Source organism: Heliconius melpomene, chromosome 20, assembly GCF_056956725.1.
Source record: "Heliconius melpomene rosina isolate 202511_hmr_F chromosome 20, ASM5695672v1, whole genome shotgun sequence".
NCBI lineage: Eukaryota > Metazoa > Arthropoda > Insecta > Lepidoptera > Nymphalidae > Heliconius > Heliconius melpomene.
In genome coordinates, this window is record NC_140408.1 from 4,928,685 (window position 1) to 4,947,861 (window position 19,177).

General features: G+C 31.3%; 1 protein-coding gene across 2 annotated transcripts in view; it reads right to left on the reverse strand.

The window, feature by feature from the left end:
• The window catches only part of IP3K1 (inositol-trisphosphate 3-kinase-like protein), a 55,061-nt gene that overhangs the window by 19,607 nt on the left and 16,277 nt on the right, over positions 1-19,177 (reverse strand). Inside the window, exon 1 of one of the 2 annotated variants that reach the window (XM_085204703.1) lies at positions 667-819. The exons of the other annotated variant lie outside the window; for it this stretch is intronic. Within the exon in view, the coding sequence (XP_085060829.1) occupies positions 667-693 (27 nt within the window). The 5' untranslated portion in view covers positions 694-819. Of the gene's footprint in view, positions 1-666; positions 820-19,177 lie in introns of those variants that run through there. 2 annotated transcript variants of the gene reach the window in all.

Genomic DNA, 19,177 nt, shown 5'->3' on the forward strand with positions numbered 1-19,177 from the left:
GAATAACTTTCCCTGCGCGTCCGCCAGGCCACCGACCTGACCCGCTTTTACTATAAATAAGCTCTACAATTATATAAAGTGTGGAACAAACACCAACCACGAGAGCCATCCATCATAGTAAATGGCGGTGTGATAAAACTTAGGTATCGAGCTTTCTAGATATCCAGTCAGATTTACGTTAATGGATTGCTATATTACTATTATGGTTACAGTTCGCTACGTTTATTGAAAAACCACCAATCTAAAGTTAGTTTAAGGATGTTGTAGAAATAAAGATTCATATAAATAATCTGCTAATTAATGTAAATATGATGAAATGTCCCAATAAATATATACCTGTTAATAATTAAATAGTACACAATTCCCTGACGATGTGAAAGACTCTGTCTATACAAAAAAATAACAATTATCGTTAAAAAATCCTAAACCTATTGTTAATGATAAATTAATTATAATAATACAAATAAAAATAAATAATAATAAAATTGTATTCATGTAAATTTTTACTTGTAATTAAAAGCACATCATTACAAAAAGGTTTTTACTATAAATATAGTAATATCTTTACACTATAATAAATGTACCATATATTTAAAAAATAAAATATATTTATAAAAAAATTGCAAATGGTAAGTTTTTAAACAAAATTCGAAAAGGTTTACTCACAGCATGGCACAGATCCTTTGTCAACATAACCTATATTGTAAAACATTCACCAATTTTATATATTTATTTATAACACGATTATTAATACATTAATAATGTTACAGTCAGTATTTATTTTGCTTAAAAATTATATCATCATCTTGTTTCGGAACTTTTAATATAGAAATATTGGACTTGAGACTATTCCTAAAACCCGTTTGCTCTCCCCATCACTCGGAGCGTCCCGTGTACTATAGTGGTATATATAACATATATGGATATGGATGTAAACGTCTATTGTGAGACCAGATGTGGACATTTCGCAATAAGAACCTTTATTATAGTGATTCAAAGGCTATTTCCGCATGGATTAAAGATGTAGCTTACAGTAAGCTCTATGGGTAAAAGTTCAAATAGAGAAAGTTCAAATTATCGATTTTGTATAAGCTTATCTTATCTTTTTGAATGGTTAACATAATGAGTAGATGCGGGTAGGTCAGGGATGATGACGCCAGATTTTAATGGTTGTTGTTATGGGAAAGTGACGAATGGGTCATTAAGATAAATGTTAAAGAGGAAACGAAAGTATAATTTAAGATTTATGATTATATTTTTAAACTAGCGACCCTCTACAGCAGCGTTGCGTTGGTAGAATGTAAAGTATTTATAATAATTTTGTACAGAACAAATTAATTGAAATAGATCAGTTTAACCGTGTATACCGCACACAGCAGGGTAGGCAGAGGGAACCTAGTGTTGACACACTGCGTTCCCCACTTCCTGTCGAATTCTGGAAGCATTGCATGTTGAGAGGCAGAACTTAACGCCGCGCTTTGCCCCGACACGACAGCAGAACAAAGGAATGGAAAAATAAATTTAAATAAATATCATCTCCTCGAGTGGGAAGCGGAGGTACAGAGCTTGAATTTCGCTTTCACGCAATGTCTCCAGAATTTGACGGAAAGTATATTAGCAACATTTTTTTTTTAATATGAAATAACGAAACTTCTATAAAAAACTCACAACTTGTTAGTGCTAAAATATAAAATAAATAGCAACATTTTTATGATCCAATTTACTCCGGTTTAATGAATATGCATATCCGTGACGTTAGGCTTCTAACCTTAAGGCCAGCCTTACCTAATGTGTTACACATTTAATTTTAGCTATCAAAGTAATTCCTTCACTATTCCATTTTTAAAAAGATATATGAATATTAATACCAAATACATATATAAAAACTGTTTTTAGTAGGTATATTTCATACGTTAAAACTGTAGTATTTAATTTATTCTTCACGAACAAGTTATAACTGCGGTCATAAAAAAAAAGAAAAATTTTACTAAGCGGTCATAACGCTGCAAGAACATATTGTTTTTATGTGTAATTTTATTTCATTTAAGTGCCAGCCAGCCAGGCACTAAATAAATACACATACTCGTAAAAATCATTCTCGCGCAGTAAAATCAATTCGTTTAAGTATAATTGTAACAAACTATTAAATTATTAAACGTCCAGCCAGATCTTCCTTATACAATATTTCGGCGAACATGTTATTTATAAATGTTTACATAAAAATTCCAACAACATGGTGTATACCCGTGAAATAGTAATTCTAGTTACAAATAAGTATTTTCCAGATGACTGCCAACACCACAGCACACATATTTATACATATCAGCGTTAACAGGCTTAGTCTCCGGGAAAATTGGGTTTTTTTTATCTCTGGAATTTTTAGTAAAATATTTAAAAAATAAAATAATTAAAAATGAATCCTCAAAGTGCGTGGAATAATTCAAGAAACGCGAGACCATGTCTGTCCCGCTCGGGACGTCCCGCCAAAAACGTCTGACAACGCTGACACAGGATCATTATAATATTACCTGAAAAAACCGTATTATTTATATTTTTCATGTTAAAATTATTATTTACAGAAATCATTAATATTGTATCACAATGACGACGAAAATTAAATTATAAATTCCAAATCGTTTGACCGGTTTTATGCGTGACTTGAGCGTATGTTAATATACAGATCCCTCCCTCGAACACTCTCTTTTGTTTTATCATTAAAGATGAGATCGTAAGATATATCTTAACATATATGAATAAATCATTCGATTAATTTCTACGTTTCGGTCCAGGAATGTTCTAGAATCTGAGGTAAACGACCGGTACGAACATTCTTATATGTTTGTATCCTGTAGGGCACCCGGCAGGCCGACACAGCATTGGACACGTCATGGAGTCAGTGCAGCTAGCATGCGGGGCGGAGCTCGGAGGCGCGCCACAGCGGGGCCGTTGACGTCAATTGACCACCACTCCATACATATTTATTATTTCGTAATTATTCATTTCGGTTTCCTAAATAAACGTCGCGGAGCTAAGAGTGACAAATATGTGATATTTACATAGTTTGCAAAAACCACAGACTAATTCCACATATTCTATGAAATATTAAATGTGTATTGGGTCTGTTTTGATAGTGTTGGATATAAAAATATCAATTAGGAATATTTTTTTAGAAATGTTATAATTTAATTTAAAAAAAAATAATCTTATTTTTTGTTCCGTCAATATTAAACTTTACAAAATTAAAAACAAGAAAGTGTGTTAGTATTTTTAATTAAGTACAGTATTTAAAATGCCGTCGTTAAAGATTTTACAGCCACAGCTGCTACAAGTTATCATTTAACTAATTAAGCCAAAACACTTAACTAAATGGCAGAACGGACGTCATATAATATTATTTAAAATAAACAGTACTTTTAGAAAGAAGTGCTTCTTGTTTTAAAATGACAAAGTAAATTAGTCAATAGAAAACTAAGCATTGACACAAGTTTAAAACAGTAACAATAGTATGTAAGAAAAAGGAACATAAAGTCGTAGAAGTCTCTAGAATTTTATTTTATTCGAAGTGTTTAATAAAAGAAACGATCAACGCTAATTGCCATTTTGTATTCATTCATTCGTGAACAACCTAAAAGTGTTTTTAAACAAGTTGAAACGTATTATATTCTAGAAGACATGGAAGCTTTTAACCGATATTTATATTTTTAGAAACTTTGATTTATGTTTAATGTTACTACTACAAAAAAATGTTAATAGACTATTAAGACTAAGAATTTAGCCATTTAATTTTGAATATTCATGATGAAATAACAAATTGTCTTAAAAAAAGGATATTTTCGAACAATTTAAAAGGATATTTACGAAGATAATATTAGATATTATAAAAACAAATGTAGCGATTTCTAAATAATTACTTAATTCAAATTTCTATTTTCATCTGAAAATTATATTATTAAGTATATATGTACGTCAATTGAGTTTTATCGAAACAATTAACTTTATGTGATTATAGTCCTCCTCGATAAATGGACTTTTTAGCTTTATAATATTAAATATTTTTTTGTAATATTTTTATTCATTGTTTTAAAAGAAAAAGAATACAGATTAATTTCTTGATATTTTTGTAATCATTGCTATCATTTTGCATATAAACACGGCTTTATGTTGCTCCAGGGACCACGAGATCGTCTGTCAGTATGAAATGTATATCATTATTCTAATTAAATACGATATGATAAAAAATATATATACATTATTAAAAATATATAGATATTTTAACACCGGAATCTAGAAAAAAAATACATTAGAATTGTGAATGTTATCGTATAATCCGTATATAATAATTATGTATGTATATAATTCCTTGCTATATTAGTAAATTATTACTACATTTATCCAAAATACTATTGCATCACACAAGCATAGACATACAATAATAATTCATTATTATTAAACATACATTTAATTACTTAATTAATTAAGTTTAACTACTTTATAATAACAGAAAACTATAATTATAAACTAACAACTACTATATCATGAAAGTGTCACGTTGAAATTTAAATTTCACTGAAACACAAGTCGCGTTTTCTTTCACGTGTATTGAGAGTTTAATCGAAACGTCCGCTTGCTATTACTCATTAGCGAGTCGACAGCATTTCTCACGTTTTGACCGCATTGTTAGTGCGGTGACCAGCTTTCTTTACTTTTACAGGATAGAATTTGAGTAAAATAAAACGTTTTAGATTTTTGTTAAAAATTTATGAGAGGGAGGGATCTCGGATGAGCTTCGAAAGCACAATATCAAAGATATTGGTGAAAGGTCACATAAGTGAGGACCCCCCGGATGGCATGTATGAAGAGGTTGACGATACTAGAGCAGGCGAAAGAGATATGCAGAGGCCGCAGCCTTACGCACTCTGTTCTCTCTGACTATCCTGTTAGGAAGCCAAGCAAATAAATATTTATGACAATTTTGAACTTAAACGTACGTTATGTTTTGGAATATCAAAATTTAGGATAAAGCAATGGTGTATGAGTTGAATTAGTGATGATATTTTTAACGTAGTATTTTGAAATTAACCATTGCCCCACAATGACTCTCTTCGCTGCGGCCTTACGACTGATAATATAAGCTGCAATTCATGTAATATAATATTATATATCTCATATTCATATAATTGGAATCAAGATATAGTAGGAGCTAGCTATTAGTAAATATTGCAACAGAGTAACACGCAATCTGAAAACAAGACGGGACCGTGAGAATGTTTATTGTTGACAAATGAGTCCACATAGAGACTACTCGAAGTAGTCGAAGTTATATAAACTATATTTACTTAAAGCAATTGTTACACATTTAAAACAATACTTTAAAAGTGTTTTACTTATAATGCTTTTGGAGATTTTTTTAAATTTAACCTTAACCCGATAAAATATGATCTAGGGTAACAAAGACCGAATTTACACAATTACTTTGTCAAGTAACCGCCAACAAGAAACTAATAAATTTAGTATATCGATAAACTATTACTTGAACCATCGTTACTTATAACCATTATCTTTAATGTATTAATTGTATATATACATTATGTATATGTATGTAGAATATAGATATACAATGAAAATTTATTCCGCAGTAAATGTATGTAGTATGATTCATTGAAAACTCGTAACATAAAAAATAAAACATATAATACAATGTTGTCACTGTATTTTATTATAAAATCTTTATTTTAAAGATTTATTTTTTGTTAAATATTCGAGTCAAATCAAAATAGAATACATATATTATTACTCGGCGCAAACATTTTTTAAATATACTTAACTAATTTTTCGGCCAATCATGGCGCAGGGACACAAAGTGTGACTGGTGGTAGGTTCGATCCCCATTCGAGGAAATGGAATATTTATTTAAATTTTTATTTCCATTTCTTCGCTCTGGTGACTCCGTTCCACCACTCAAAAAGTGGGAAACGAAGTGTCTTAACCATTGGTTCCCTCTGCCTACCTTATACGACTTATTTCTTCGGATTGAGTAAGAATTCTACTAAATATTCTCAATATACTGTACAAATCGACATGGTATCACTATATCTACAAGTCTGTCTATAAATAGGCCATAAGCCTAGTAAACAGTTGTAGTGAACTAGAGAGACACGCATAAGAAGGCAGTGGAAAGAGCCCGCGCTGACCGATAACCCACGTCTGAGTTTGTGTAAGTGAGGGTCATTCTGTATGCACGCAGCTCGTGCCTGTATGATATGTTAAAAAATATATTTCTCAAATATAAAGCCAGAAGATAAAATTATCATTTAAAAATCTTGCCTTATGTTTAATTAATGACGCCGCTAAAATATCTAAAAATAACTAACTATATTTCGCATATTTTATGATGTAGAATGTAATAATCAACAGATGGTAAATTAGAAATAATACTTTATTTAAGTGATCTTCATTTTCTTTAGCTTCACGCTGTATTCCGCACATAATTCGCGGAACTCAACGCCGCGCTTTACCTTCGCTCTGGTACCAGGGCAAAAAACCCGACGTTGAGTTCCGCAACTCAACAAGCAATTCCTCGAAAAATTGGGCGGAAAGTAAGAAACGGAGTGCCTTAACAGGTTCTCTCTGCCTACCCTGCTGTACCTATGCGGAATACAGCGTGAAGCTGATTAATTTTATTTATTTTAAATGGAGATAATACAATACTTTAAATATTGATATAACCCACAATTGTAAATGCAAGACGCGAGTACTGCATTAACGTCATCACTAAAGGCACCGGCATTAGCAGTTGCCCGGCGCGCCATAGGTACTCGTATGTGTTTAAAGCGCAGTCGGGACGTGACCCGCCTACTGGTTGAGCTCTTCAGAAGATTAATTACGCAACAAATAAATGATTCCCGTGTTTTTTGCCAAGAAGGAAGGAATTTCTATCCATGTATTACATTTTATAACCTTTGTCTGTATAAATAGTGATGTGTATGAGAAGTACTTATAATTTTCTTTTCAAAACCAGTCAAGTGCGAGTCAGACTCGCCCACCGAACCAACCAAGGGTTCCGTACCAATTTCAAGAGTTAAGTTTGCGGACATATGAACTCTAAAATTATAAGTTTGTTATAGTTTTTTTTAAGTAAATATACATTTATTAAGTGGCTTTAATATCATTCAGAAAATAATATTAACCAAATTACAATAATCTGTCGTGGATATTCGCCTATTCTGCATCGTCAAAATGAGAGTGATTGAAAATAGATTTTTTTTTATTTATATCTTTCTTTATTTATTCTCATTACTCTTTTTTTTCTAATTTAAATATAATAAATTATACCTAGTTTCTCTTAAACATGTCGTCTCAGAATATTTTCTTCCTCGTAAAATATACTATGACATACGGTACGATACATAGATTAAAAATATTATATTCAATGAATCCTCTAGTTATCTATGCATAACTAATTTTAATATTAATTTATATAAAAAAATAAAATTTATATAAATAGATATGTAAAATTATATTCATAGACGTCATCGAGCAATTATATTTTTATTACTTTCATAATAACATGCAAACTATACATTTTAATAAAACCTATACAAGTATTAACTTGATAATAAAATACAACAGAATTCTATGTTTTAGCTAAAATTACAAGAACTAATAACATTATAACTTTGCCGAAACATATAATGCGTAGTTAAAATTATCAGCCAGTATGCGTCATTGGTACGTCACTATCAAAATTAATGAATTAAGGAAGTGAAACTAAGACAATGGCGAAAATGTGACTGGGACAGCACCATCACACCACATCAGCACCATGGTTTATTCTCATCAGTGATGATTCGCCGCGTTACGGCGTGTGGTGCTGATTGTGAAACTTGTGACGTCAATGACAATTGCAACAGGGTTGCGTTACTTTCTCTTGAAATATTTACCATCGTAGCATTGTGTAAATTTCGTTTCCACACAATTAATCATAAAATAAACATCCAAAAGCTATATTTATTGTTAAGAATATAAAAACACTATAGAAGGGCGGAATATGTCACTGCTTTTAGCATCGTAGGCGATATGATAGAATTTTAAAAAAATATAAGTGTAACTCTATAATATGATACCATTTTCACTTGGACTGGTTGGACTGGGTGGACTTGGTTTTGCAATTACTAATAATTGAATTTTATTAAGTTAAAGTGATGACACTAATTTCTCTAAGCGTACAAAATAAGCAAGAAATATTATTTTTTTACTTTAAATTACTTACACTTTCTTCGAAAATATGAAACATTTAATGAGAAATATATAAGAAAAATGTTGCGCAGGGAATCAGCGTGGACATCCGTAGTCACCTTCTGTGAGACGGTCATGTCACGGAAGGAGGCTGTTGGACGAGAACGGGAGAGGGCCAATCGTCCTGGTCCCCCCTAGTCCTCAATGTTAATTAGTTATTACAATTAGTTTAGACCATTGGTGTGCAGTGTGGGGAATCCGCGCACCCTATTCTGGTCTATTGGTGATTTTAATTTTAAAATATAAGAGAGCTCCGTAGAGGAGCGCGCCATCTGAGGAGGGCTACGGACGCGGTTCTACCAATTTCCCGGGTCCTCCCATTGTGTCGAAGTCGGCAGCCGCAGGGGTTTTAGTGGGTAAAAATCCTACATAATCTGGTCCTCCCCAAGGATTGGATATCTTTTGAAGATTTCCCCTGCGAGAAAAAAAAAAGAAAAAAAAAATCGACGGCCCTGCTTACAACACAGATTTTTGTGTTTCGATAATGTTGTTAAAGTTTTCTATTTTATCTGTGTTTCACTTCATAAATGAGACAAGTGGAACTCGTTTCGTATATTCTTCTGTAATATATTTCTATGACGTCAATGAACAAGTACCTCGTTCAAGAAATAAACGCTCGCCGAATATTACTTAATGCAAATGATATTTTATACATGTATATAAAATAAAATAAAATTCCATATAATTTTATTTATGAAAATTATTGCTGTTATTGTAAGTAAGTTAGTAATATTTTTTTTATCTTCAAAATATAGTAGAGATGTTAGATATTAATCTTAAGTTTGTTATTAGTTTATTTTCTATTCTACAGATTACATGACATATTAAGTTTTCCTAGTAAAAATAATATGATCGTAATTATAACGTAAACTAAATTATTGTAATATAATTTTTATTTTAAAAAAAATCATCGTTTAAATAAACAATTATAAAAACTTCTTTAGTAATCACTGCAAACATTTACTCAACGATACTCTAAGCCCATAATCGTAAATTTAATGCAATGTCAACCAACAAAGTACTCGTACCTACGCAAAATATTTTTTAAGCATACCGTTCTAACAATGTGTATATACGTATGAAGTCATACTAGTGGGGGTTTTTAATAATTTATATTATATTAATATATTTTTAAAATAACAATTATAGAACCATATCTGCTAACAAACTTTTTTTTTTATTATTAAAATAGATAATTATTTAGAGAAGTTTTACCAAAAAAGATTATTATTATATGAATCTAATAAAATAGGTAGTAATTTAAGCAATTTTTACTTACACTTATTGAGTTAATTGTAAATTTTTTTTTGTTAGTAGAACAAGACAGATATTTAAAATCGATTGAATTTTTTAGTATTAAATTTATAAATTGTTAAATTTATTATTACAGATACCCTTAATTTTTATATATTTATTTATTATTGCAAATTTTGGTAAATATGTTTAAATAGGCAAACATCCCTTACATTGAAGATCGAAAATTAAACATTATCTTCGGCAGTTCTTTTGTTTGTATAATATTTTAGTCAACAATTCATGTACCAACCGAACTTCAAACAGACAAGACAAGACTTCAAACACGTCGTAGTTAAATAAAAAAAAAGCCTTGACTAGTTTTAGTAATTTCATAAAAACTTTCCTTCTACGTACTCTGCTATGTGCAGCATATAGCATAAGGCTAAAAAACATGTACAATGAATCGTTCTAAATAGTTCTAAACTATGCATCTCTACTACCTGAAATGTATAACAAATGACAGAATATTATTTCAAAGATATAACATAAACAAATATTGTTGACAAACAACATTATGCGACCCTTTGAAGAGATCCAATGACAGAAATTATTACGCAACTTTGCCCTTTTAAAAAAAAAGCGAGCCGTGGGTGGCGAAACCAAGCTTACTACTTCGAAATAACATATTATAGTTTTTACGATTAATTGTATAATCATATATACTGATATAATTTATTTTTATTATGTTTTCGCTATGGGTGGGCGAATATAGAATTCATTGTATCGAAGACAGTAATTAAGCGATTTGTATTCCTGTGGCAGAACTTACTCATATAAGTTAAGTCGCAAATAATATGTTACATCGGATTTAAAGTAAATGTGAAAATATAGCATTTTAAAAATAAATAAAAATTCAGCTTCATGCTGCATTTCGCACACAGCAGGGTAGGCAGAGGGAACCTAGTGTTAAGACACTCCGTTCCCCACTTTCTGCCGAATTCTGGAGACATTTTAAGCAACAAAAAGAACTTCCAATTTTGGAGATCATGTTTTGTATTAATCAATATTTACATTTACGTCACTTGCACGAAAATTGGGAAAACTTATCTGGTAATTTATCTTGGAATTTTATCTCAACATTTTCCTTCTTTACCAAGAATTCTTGTGTGGTCAGTGTTAATATTTATTATTATTTATGTGGAAGAATAATTCATAGGGTGTCGCTTATAGTTTTTTACCCATGGAGCGTTGAACTCAACGTGCTCCCCAGAAGTCAAAGGCGGACGTAAAAAATCTATAGTCTTAGCCTACGGTTTTACATATAAATAATTTCAATATTGTTTATAATAAGAAATGCCTTTCAAAAAGACGTCTTGAAAGAACACTGTAGTCACATTTCGTAATTTTATATATTTACTAGCATAAACAAATAATATTGGAAATTACAATTTTCAATGTAAATTGATTTGAAAAAAATTAAATTCATTTTTCTTACAGTAAACACATAATTCAGTTACACATTTAAAAATTGTTTATCATGGATTATAATATAAATTAATTAATTAAAATTATTTACAATTTATAGTATTCTTTTAAAGTTTGAGGGATTGTGAAGATTCGTTGGTCTTACACCTCAGTATCGTCGGTCGTGAGTGACTCGCCGGATGACCGGTCCATGGCCGAGGTCGCACTGAATATGCAGCAAAGTGCTTCTTTAATATTAATGGAAGCTTCTTAAAATACTACCCGCGGACAATCACTGCAATAATCAAATGTAGATGATTACCGGGGCGTTTGACCCGACCGACCGCCCGTATGGAGTACGGCGGGAATTACTCATATTATTTTTTGTGAAAAAATATACATATAACATATTAAATGTCAATTATATTATATATTGACATATATGTAATGTATAAGGTCATTACGTAAATATACTATCTTTCTTTAAACTTGAGAATAACAAAATGTTGTATTTTATGTTATTATTATTAGTATTATTTTATTTTTACTAAATAGAACAAAAATTCACTCCAGATATTTTCAAAAAATTTTACACCAGAATTGTTTACATAGAACTTAGAACATTTCACCCTCCCACAACTCTGATGAAATAATCTGATAAAAGATACTTATTTCATAGACATGTTTTTACTATAGTAAATATTATTAATTATTAAAAAATAATTTAACATATGGTACATATTTGTAAGATATATCTATATAATACGTTTGCCGCAATCATTAATAATTCATTAATATACCAAATATAATAAAAAAACCTTTTAAAATTATTACTTGAAGCATACAGAACCAACTTGCTTTTTTACATCTGTCACCAACATAAAATGAATTATTCTGAAACTACCTACACTCAAATGCGTCAAACACTAAAGAATTTTAATTCAAATTTTTTATTTGCAAATCAAGGCGTACCCTTTGCATGTAAAATCTTTGTGCCTATACTAATTTTAAATGAGAAATTTACATGATGTCGTTTAAAAATACAATACTCAGTATGAAAATCTGTAATGGCGTCGTAGTGCTGAAATTTAATTTTTCCATCGTTTTATTTTACTTATATAAAGCTTATGATATATAAAGCTTAATATATTTATTTTCTATTTTCTTTTTTTTTATTTTCTTAGAACTCAGTGTTAAGACACTTCGTTCCCCACTTTTTCATTTCATTGTTCTTTATAACATAATTATAAACTCCTAAGATGGCCATTTAGATATACTACAAATTAACATCGCATCATATTTTTGTATAATTATATACATATACTTACGTATTATTTACATAATATTATCTATTGACGTAATAGAATATATATTTTATAATTATTACAAGGCTACAGTGGACTAGTTATATATCTACATATATAATACTAGCGGCCGCCCGCGGCTCCGCCTGCGTGCACTACGTTATTATTTGAGAAAGAAGTTTCATACAAACTTTCAACCCCAAAAACAACCCCTTAGAAGTTGAATATTGCAAATTCCCTACGTCTTATAAATAGCTCCTATGCAAAATTTGAGATTCCTAGCACATGTAGTTTCTGAGATTTCGTTATGAGTGAGTGACCTTTTGATTTTATATATATATATGTACGTACATTTCGTGAAACATGGTTTAGTCACATCCTTTCTGACATAAGAAAAAAAAATTAAATTCTCTACCGATTTAATATTTATTTTGGATGTTTCTATTTTTAAATATCAGATAAGAGTACTTATTATAACAGCAATAAAAGATGCAATTTCTATTATATTATTACTAGTGGCTCCACGAGACTTCGCATGCTATTCAATATTATTTAAGTGTATTAAGAGAAACTTTGGTTGAAAATCGCGGATTAGAAGTGGCCGAATAAGGAACGGAATATCTTAGCACTAGGTTCCCAATTAAAGTGAAGCGTAAAGTTAACAAAGATTGCATACATTATTATTAATTTTAATATTTGCCAAAATATCCCAACATTTCTTTCTAGCTTTAACTTTAAACCTTTTATTTTATATACGCTTGTTGATACTATGTTATTTATAAGCATATTTACTTTAATCATTTGTAATGGCTGTGATTGAAGCGATCAGTGAGCGCCGTCTCGTGGGCGGCAGCAGCACGCGCTCTCGTTGTGACTGATGACCGCCTGTCGCCCACAGACAGTACCACCTACGTACTATTTATCCTTTTAATGTGATGCAGACGACGAGGATGTGATTATTCTCAGTCATCAAGATTATATTATCTAAGGGGTTGCCCTTTGAGTTTCTTCTGCCTTCGATAAATGAATTATAATTATGTTCGATGGTTGCTATGAAAATATTTTGTTTTTATTTACTTTTTAAAAATTGCTTTTAAATATTTTTTATAAATATAATATTTCTTATTCATTGAAATGTTTCTTTATATTAAAAAATATGTCATTTAACTAAAGTTTTATGTTTTGTCTATATTCAATGATCAAATAACCATTTTAAAATAATAATAAGATTGTATATAAATTTTACAAACCTTAATTTTTAAATATGTTATTGTGTTATACGAGTATATGATATTTAAAATTAGCACTAATTAAATGTGTGAATTATCATATGAATCTATCACGTTGTCGAATAAACGACAAATAAGATACTTACGGCAACTATATTTTACAAAACTTTAGTTTTTTTTTAAATTACGCATACAAGAACTTCATACAAAATTGGAGGTAATAGATAAAAATAAAGTTCGCGGTGGGCCTACACAGCACGCGCTGGCACCGTGGGACGGACGGGCATCATTTTACATCTGAACCCACGGTTGAGTGCTGTCACACCCAATTATGATTTAACCTATGTTTAACCTCAATCACTTACTGATCATTTTTTTTTTTTCATAAAAATAGACGCGCAAAAGTTACGTATAAAATATGAAAATATTCTAGAACGATCGTTAAATTGTATAATATAAAATTGTGTAAGTTTTGATGAAAGCTTAGAATTTTTAAGCTTTCATATTGTATGATATGGGTGTTAAATATTATGTAGGATAAGTAAATGAGGAAAAATTTACGCTATTTTATAGACCAGACATTTACCAGACCACCTAAATTGACATAATAAAAATATCCCTTTATAACTTTCCTTCTGCCTATTTCCGGATCAAAATTATTAAAGTTACGTTCTACGACTAGTGTATATTATGAAGTACCATTTTTTTTTTTCACGCAAGCGAAACGGAGGGTTATCATTTCGTAAATAGTTTCGTAAAAGGTTTTATAAATTTATGAAATACATTTATGTATAAAAAATAGTTACACCATACCTACCCCAACAGACATGTTCAGATTCGCAAGACGACATATGTACATACTTAAATAGAAGGAAAATAAATGGATTCAGATAGCAAGGGTCAATGATGCACCTTCTGAATTATGCATTAACAGGCTAAAGTCCGTTTACCCCGAACGTCTGCATTCTTAGCTCGCTCCGAGGTCCTGAGCGTTGCCCTTTACCCTACACTGGTAACACTGAAACAATGCGACATCAAAATTTATAGTGTATCGCTTATAATAAATGATTTTCGAATGTTAACGCACAGAAGCTTCTTATAATTCCCGTATAATTTATTGATCTCTTACTACTGTCCGGAAATTCTTAAACGTATGATGACACTTAATTCCAATTTCGGAAAAATCTTACTTCGAATTAACTTAATGTTAATTTATAGTAAAGTCTGATCTGACCAATGTAAGTAACGCATCACAAAGTAATAACGGGAAACTTCAACAAGTGAGTTGATCGTCTTATATATTACTCAAATTATATTAATTTAATGCATTTTCCTTAAATATTTTATTTAAAATATTATATGAAAAGACATTTCATTAAAAAAAGCGAAGGCGGAACATGCTCAAATTTTATGAATGTAAAAAAAAGTGCGGACACGTGCCAAGTTGTCCTCTTATTATTTAAATTATTAAGACCCCTAATATTTTAATGAGATGAGGAAAATATTTACTAAAATTATTAATTATTAATTAAAAATCAATTTAACGTAACAATTAATAGACCCGCCTCCGAGCATTAGATATAATCTGACACACTTGGAGTCAGTCACGTACGCTTCGAATTAATTAATTTTCATGCATATTACTATCCCATTTTAATGAGAACGCCAATTATGAAAAAATCACACTGCCCCTAATGTCGTTCTGCGATCATTAAAAAATAATATATCTATAACCACAGATAAATTAATGACACAATTAGAGATTGACGTTGTTGGAAAATTGAATAGTTCTATGCAATATCAATTAATTAAATATTGATAGTAATGAAAGAAGCAACCTAAATTACCTACACCCCCATTGACGACTCTTCAATTTATAACATGAAGAAAAAAATGAGTTTGACCGCTAAGTCTAATAAATAATGTATATACATATTTTTCACTGATTAATTAATTACTTATGTTTTCGTACCTTATGTGAAGATTTCGCAGCTTTAACCTAATGTAGTGAATATCCAGATTTTCCATACAATTTTGTATTTTAAACCTGAATCTGGACAACTAAATGGGGTTAATTGGATTATAATTAAAGTAATTCCCGGACCACGTGTATTTTAAAAGAAATTTAAAAGAATTAAGAATAGTAATATGGCACTTAGTGCCTTCTGCCTACTACGAGGCTAAAGCCTGAAACTAAAGAAAGGACATTAATATTTGCTATTTTCAAAGATAAAAAGTATTAACTTTCAAAAAAATGAGGCCAGACGTGGCTTAGGGGCACAAAGTGTGACTGTAAATGCGACAAGTTGTAGGTTCGATTCCCACTTGAGGAAATGATGTATAATATTTTCATTTTTTCGCTCTGATGTAGAGGCAAAGCGCAGCGTTGAGTGCTGCCACTCAATACGCCATACGTCTTGATAAATAAACTCTGTTCCCCGTTTCCGCCGAATCCCGGACACATTACGTTGTGAGTGGGGAAACTCAAGGCTACGCGAGGTAAACCTCTAGGTAAACCTCGACACCAGAATAAAGCAAATGGAATTATTAAGTATTTCAGTTCCTCTAGTGGGAATCGACAGCCGTGTTTAAAGTCACACTTTGTGCGCCTGCGCCAGGACTGGCCTCAAGTAATCTATAGTAGTATCTTGATATAAAATTCTATGCTTGTGAGATAAAGTGTGAAGCTTAAGAAAATAATTATACTGTAATCGCATTTTTTCGAACATGTGGATAATGCTGTTAGCCCTATTGGCTTTTACAGCGAAACTATAATCGCATAAAACCGGCAACTATTAGTGTGAGGCACGAGCCTTTCTGCACCGAAAAGCCTACGTGACTACAGGCAGGGATAGAAAACACATTTTTAAATCGTTTCTTATAACGAATCAATTTGATGACCGTCTATTTAATGACAATTTTTATATTAATCTATGTTATATTCCACTTATACGTTCAAAGAACTAAAGTTATCAACAAATATAAAAGGTAAAAACTATTAAGGACGTACGAGCACATTAAATAGCGTGGTGAAACTTGAAAAAAAAAATGTGTACACATTGCTTTACAATTACATTATCTGTACAGCAAACTTTTAGTATGTATATATTGTAATATTTGTATATATATAATATTTAGTTTTTTTTACTTATAGGTGAAGGCAGTATCTTAGCTGGATCTCTTTTTAACGTGCATTCTCCTATTGCGTTATATTGTCTTTTTTACCGTACATTCTCCTTTGTGTGTTTTCCATTCAACGTGACACTGGCGAAGTGATTAGTGCTGAATTGGCACGCTCGGAACACCATAAATAAAGAGCAACAACAACAGCAAACTTTTATTTAAATAGATGAAATGTAAAGCCGAGAAATTCTAGAAAGAAATCTATTTTAAGTATAATTACTCAGAAGTTAGATTACTCAGGCAAATGTGTGGCTCACCGGAAAGTGATCCTATGGACAAAACCCCGCACAAGCGCTACTGTAGTCTTTATTTTACATTAGATGAAGTGAATAAGAAGTTTCTGGGTATTACTGGGTGGGATCGGAATCACCGGCAAGTCACACAGCACCATGCGTCCATGAGTTCTGCGTAAATTAATTTTCCAGCGATATAAAAAAAATCTCTAAATCGACTTATGTATATTTTAAAAAAAATACTACACAACCAGAGTAGGCAGAGAGAATATAATGTTAAGAGCCTCCATAGAATTGGACATAATACATATTGAGTGTTGGAACTTAGCGCCGTGCTTTTATAACAATGATTGCTTCGCACGAAACAGCGATATAATTATGAACGTAGGAATATGGGGAGAGGGGGGGATGGTCCGTTCCCACCCCAGAATAGTCCCAATAGTAGAAAAAATAACGAACAGCGTTTACACGAACATAAGAAAATATATATATATATATATCACGAGATACGACTATGGCTATAATATATGAAGTCAAAATAATTATGTAACAGCTAACTCTCTATGGAAATAATCTTCTAATTACGTAATTGACTAAGTGTAATTTACACTCGTATATTAAAGTTTTAGTACCATCGAATGTGTTATTATAATAATATGAAAATTATGCAGTTTCTATGTTATATACCTAGCGCTCGGTGTCACCAGTACGACCATTAATAAATCGCCTTTTAATCTTTTAATTTTTTTTGGGGGCCAGTCGTAGCGCAGAGGCACTAAGTATGACTGGTTGTGGGTTCGATCCCCACCCGAGAAGATGAAATATTTATTTCAATTTATATTTCCGTTTCTTCGCTCGGGTGTCAAGGCAAAAGCGCGGCGTTGTGTTCTGCCATTCAACACGCAATGTCTATTTTATTAAGTAAGTTTTTATTAAGAAGTAGTATTTTTATTAATATTTATTAGTTGGTTTCCATTAGTTGGGATAATTTACACTGTGGTTTCTAATATTTTTCCCGGACCACCCGGACCCCCTATTCAAAGTCGTGGAAATTCGCTATATGCTTGAAGAGCAAATCTGATTGTCGTGAAGATCCTAAAAGGAAGACTGTGAGCAACAGTGGATGTTACAATTAATCATAGAAAATAAGAATCTACATTTATTATAATATTTATATAAAATTGTTAATTTGAATATAATCTTAAGGAAAATCTAAATTCGACGCCTGATCAATTTTTTTTAGAGTCGCTTGGACATTTTGCTTAATATTTTAACAAGGGGCAGTAGTTTAGAAAATAAGTATTTTTTTCATAATAATTTATTATTAATATATTTATGTCGGTAATTCATTATACATAATAATAGTTTTTTTAGAAAATGTGAATACTTTCATAATATGTGAAATGACAGCCAAGTTTTTTACTTCACTGACAAAAGAATCGGAGATCTACGTAGGGTGCTGAGCTCAGTGTTCACTCGGGATATAAGTAATTTAAGTTCGAAATTTCACTTGACAATGTTTTTTACGGCTATTTTCAAGGTAGTATACTTCCAGCTTGTACTGGACGTACCCCTATCAGGTTGATTTTTAATTTCGTGGTTTTAATAAGTATCCCAAATTTCATGCAGGTAAGTAGATTTGTAGAGAAGTTTAAAAAGGTGAGCTTCCAGCCCTTTAACATTGATTCGTTTTAAAAATATATTTTAATTTATTTCCTTAACGTACTGCCGATAATTGATTACATTAATAGTTGCATAAAATAAGTAAATGTAAACAACATAGGTTGTAAAAACACAAACACATGTGCAAAAATTAACAAAGTAGTATGTTTGTAGATAAATTTATATATTTTATAATTATATAGAAACAAGTTACTTGCAACGTGGATGTCGTACACAATCATATACTTAACACGCAAATACAAATTTTAAATATATGCAGCTTATTTATATTTTACATAAGACATGTGGCACTTTACTTATTTTGCCTTAGGTGCACTGTGCCCGCGACGCGACGTGCGTACGCGCATCGAGCATTGTTAGCTCTCAGCATTCTTAGCTTGGACGGTTCCACGGCCGTAGGTATTGGTACTCGGTCACGTGATCATTGACGTCAATCCTGACCTCTGTCAGCACCAGCCCGCCTCCTGCCTGCTTATCGGTGCCGAAATACCCTACATATACGTTGCCGACCCGCCGGCTTCCTCACTATTCGTAGCGCATTCGAATTACG